The 3,574-nt window shown below is 46.8% G+C and overlaps 1 gene segment (V, D, J or C); it reads left to right on the forward strand.

Annotated features, from left to right (window-relative positions):
* Nucleotides 1-2,009: 2,009 nt before the first annotated feature.
* Nucleotides 2,010-2,866, forward strand: LOC127031695 (immunoglobulin heavy variable 1-8-like). The segment is given in 2 exon segments: nucleotides 2,010-2,105; nucleotides 2,550-2,866. Coding segments are annotated over 2 exon segments (366 nt in total).
* Nucleotides 2,867-3,574: the final 708 nt, after the last annotated feature.

The raw sequence follows: 3,574 nt of genomic DNA on the forward strand, positions 1-3,574 counted from the left end.
CAAAATTGCCACCTTCAAATCGGCTACTGAGTGGTTAGTGAGGTTGTGTTATGCCACTGGTTTTTGAATATTATGATTCCTGATGTCAGACTTGTGTCCATCTATTCTTTTGCGTAGAGACTGTCTTGTTTGGCCAATGTACATGGCAGAGGAGCATTGCTGGCACATGATGGCATATATCACATTGGTAGATATGCAGGTGAACGAGCCCCTGATGGTATGGCTGATGTGATTAGGTCCTATGATGGTGTCACTTGAATAGATATGTGGACAGAACTGGCATTGGGCTTTGTTGCAAGGATAGGTTCCTGGGTTAGTGTTTATGTTGTATGGTGTGCAGTTGCTGGTGAGTATTTGTTTCAGGTTGGGAGGCTGTCTGTAAGCAAGGCCTGGCCTGTCTCCCAAGATCTGTGAGAGTGCGGGGTCAACTTTCAGGATAGATTGTAGATCTCTGATGATGTGCTGGAGAGGCTTTAGTTGGAGGCTGTAGTTGATGGCTAGTGGTGTTCTGTTATTTTCTTTGTTGGGCCTGTCCTGTAGTAGGTGACTTCTGGGTACTCTTCAGCTCTGTCAATCTGTTTTTTTCACTTCAGCAGGTGGGTATTGTAGTTTTAAGACCCACCTGGCCCTTAGTCAAGGGTGATTCACCATCTCCAGGGACAATCCCAACAACCTGCTGTATTTGCAAATGACCGGCCTGAAGCCCGAGGACACCGCCCAGTATTACGTGTGAGAGGATCAGTGAGAAGAAATCCAGTCACAGCCATGCAAACCCCTGGGCCAGCACAGGGAGAGGCTGCCACTTGCTCACAGTTAAGAATGGATTTTTTCCCGAGCTGACTACAGGAGTTAGATGCACAATTTGGGATTCCAGCTCACTTTGGTGGCTTTGAAATTCTTAGCCTAACTGGCCAACTGCAAGACAAGTGACATTCTTGGCCACACTGAACATTGGTTTGTTTGGCTGGTTATTCATAGGACGTACACAGACATGCCTACATACTCAATACATTGAAGAGGACTCTCTAAATTAATATCATTTAGGGTCAGGTCAGGATATTACAAGCAACTAGTCTCGCCTCCTGTTTGTGGATAACACCAACCTATAACATAACCACCCCTGCTCACTGACTGTCCCTAGCAAACCTGCTCATTAACTGCACACCCATCCTTCCTAGTGCAGCCAGCGTTCAGACAACTGCAGCGACAGGTGCTTCCAAGAGAAGTTTCTTGTAAATAGAACAAATGGACTTTTGGCAGATGAATGAAAATCCCTGGAAACAATTCTAAAAGCAAATCAGCGGTCAAATAAAAATCGCCGCCCCCCCGCCCTCCTGTCCCATGGGTTACAGCCAGGAGACAAAAACGAGCAAGTTCCATTAACCTAAAGGAAGAAAAGGAGGGAATTTTTTCTCTGTTTATCAGACCCGCATGGGGGCAGCAGAATGTCATGTTCGATTATGGAACATTTCTTCCCAAAGACCAAACCCGGGAACACTCACAGGGAATCACTGAAAATTCCACCCATAGGTGCTGAGGACAAAGCGAGGGTTTGCTCAGCCAAATCCCTTTCCAGTCAGTGGGAACTGAGTACCCAGCGCTCCTCGGAGGGTCTGAAAATCACAGGACTGGTCCGTATTCCACCAGTGCAGGGCGCTGGTGTTAACACCTTCATTGATTCTGTTGCTTCAGTTTCATATCCTGGGTGTTACATTTGGATAGCCCAGTATTACACACCTTAATATTGGATTTTACCAACAATCTTTAAGCCCGTATTTAAGTACCACTGAGCTCAGAGTGATTTAGTGTTTTCCTGGATTGGTGCCTAAATTTCATTCATTTGCTCTGGCATCCTCCATGACTGGGTCCCGCTAAACTCTGAGGTCATTTATTTGTAACGGCAGGTGAATCTGAGGTTTAGTCAAATGATTTAGCAACACCCACATGCAAATGAAGAAGGGAAATTGGCTGATAAAGGAGAGCAGGAGACCCTCACCGAAGAGCTGCCAGCAGATGAAGGGTTACTGCTTTGCAGCCCACCAGGTTGTTGTGGAGAATGAAAATGATCTGTCTGGGGTTTCTCTTCTTTTTGGCAGCTTTCTCAGGTGAGTGGATGAACCTACAGGTTTCTGGTTAGGACTGCTGGGCTAGGATAGGGGAAATGGTTTTAAGACTAAGACGGAGCAGAGAGACTCAGGAATTCTGGATTCCAAATCCTAGAGCTTTAAAGAAATCACATAGGATAGAATTTCAAAGCCATCAAGAGGATTTTGATACACAATTTGCATTATTTTTAATGGGAACTAGGTGTCAAAATCCCTTAGACAGCTTGAAAAATCTCAGGCTGCGTTTCTGCCTCAGTTTCCCCTATGCAAAATGGGGATAACTGCACTTCCCTCCTTCCCAGGAGTGTGGTGTGGATGAATTCATTATTACACACAAGCAGATCAGATACTGCCATGAGGAGGGTAATGGAAGGACTTGGATAAACCTGGGAAGAGAAGGAAAAGAATGGAATTAACTGTGTTTTTATTGTTGTTTATTTACAGGTGTCAGCTCTCAAATCCAGCTGACTCAGTCCGGGGCAGAAATCAAGAAGCCTGGAGAGTCTGCGAAGGTGACATGTAAAACCTCTGGCTACACCTTTACCAGCTACAACATTAACTGGGTGCGGCAGGCTCCGGGGAAAGCGCTGGAGTGGATCGGATATATTAATCCCAGTAGTGATGGCACGGGCTATGCCCAGGCTTTCCAGGGGCGATTCACCATCACTAGGGACACCTCCATAAGCACGGCCTATCTGCAGCTGGGCAGCCTGAGAACCGAGGACACGGCCACGTATTACTGTACTAGATACACACAGTGACACAAATCACATCTACAGCCATTCAAAAACCCCCAATGAGAGAACCCAGGTCTCCTCCTAACACTGGAGCCTTTAGTCACCCCAGAGATCATTTGCCCATGTAAACAGATTGTGGGTAATTTCCCTCAAATTTCTTAGGGTCTTCACTCACTTAAGCCTCATAGTAAATACATTTTTTTGTCTCCAAAGTCACTTCTCAAAGTATGAATTAGGCTCCTGTGACACCATCACCTGTCACAGCAGCAAAACGCTCCCGGGTGAATGGCCTAAGCACCAGGCTATGGGGTATTTTGGGGAGGGGTCTTTCAATCTCTCCTCTTGAAGCTGTTCCACTCTGACTAATTTAATACTCATGAGGTCTGAAAGAGAATGGGGGTGTCTGCACCCCAGAGTCACCCTCCCCTTGACAGTGGAAGATGTGGGCTCAAATCCCAGTCCCAAATCAGATGTGGGGGAGGGAATTTAACTGGCTCTACCATGTCCCAGGCAAGTGCTCTAACCACTAGGCTAAAAGCTAAGGGAAGCACCAACGAATCCTTCTCTGGCACAAGGACTTTGCGTGGTGGGGGGTTAAGTAACAGCTGGGGCACCTGACTCCAGGAGAGGGCTATGAATCCCAACTGGTGTTAGGCACCTAACTCCCTTTAACAGGTGGGACTTAGGACCCAACCTTTCCTCAGCATCTCCTAGCAGGGAGATCAGACAGCG

Source organism: Gopherus flavomarginatus, chromosome 11, assembly GCF_025201925.1.
Source record: "Gopherus flavomarginatus isolate rGopFla2 chromosome 11, rGopFla2.mat.asm, whole genome shotgun sequence".
NCBI lineage: Eukaryota > Metazoa > Chordata > Testudines > Testudinidae > Gopherus > Gopherus flavomarginatus.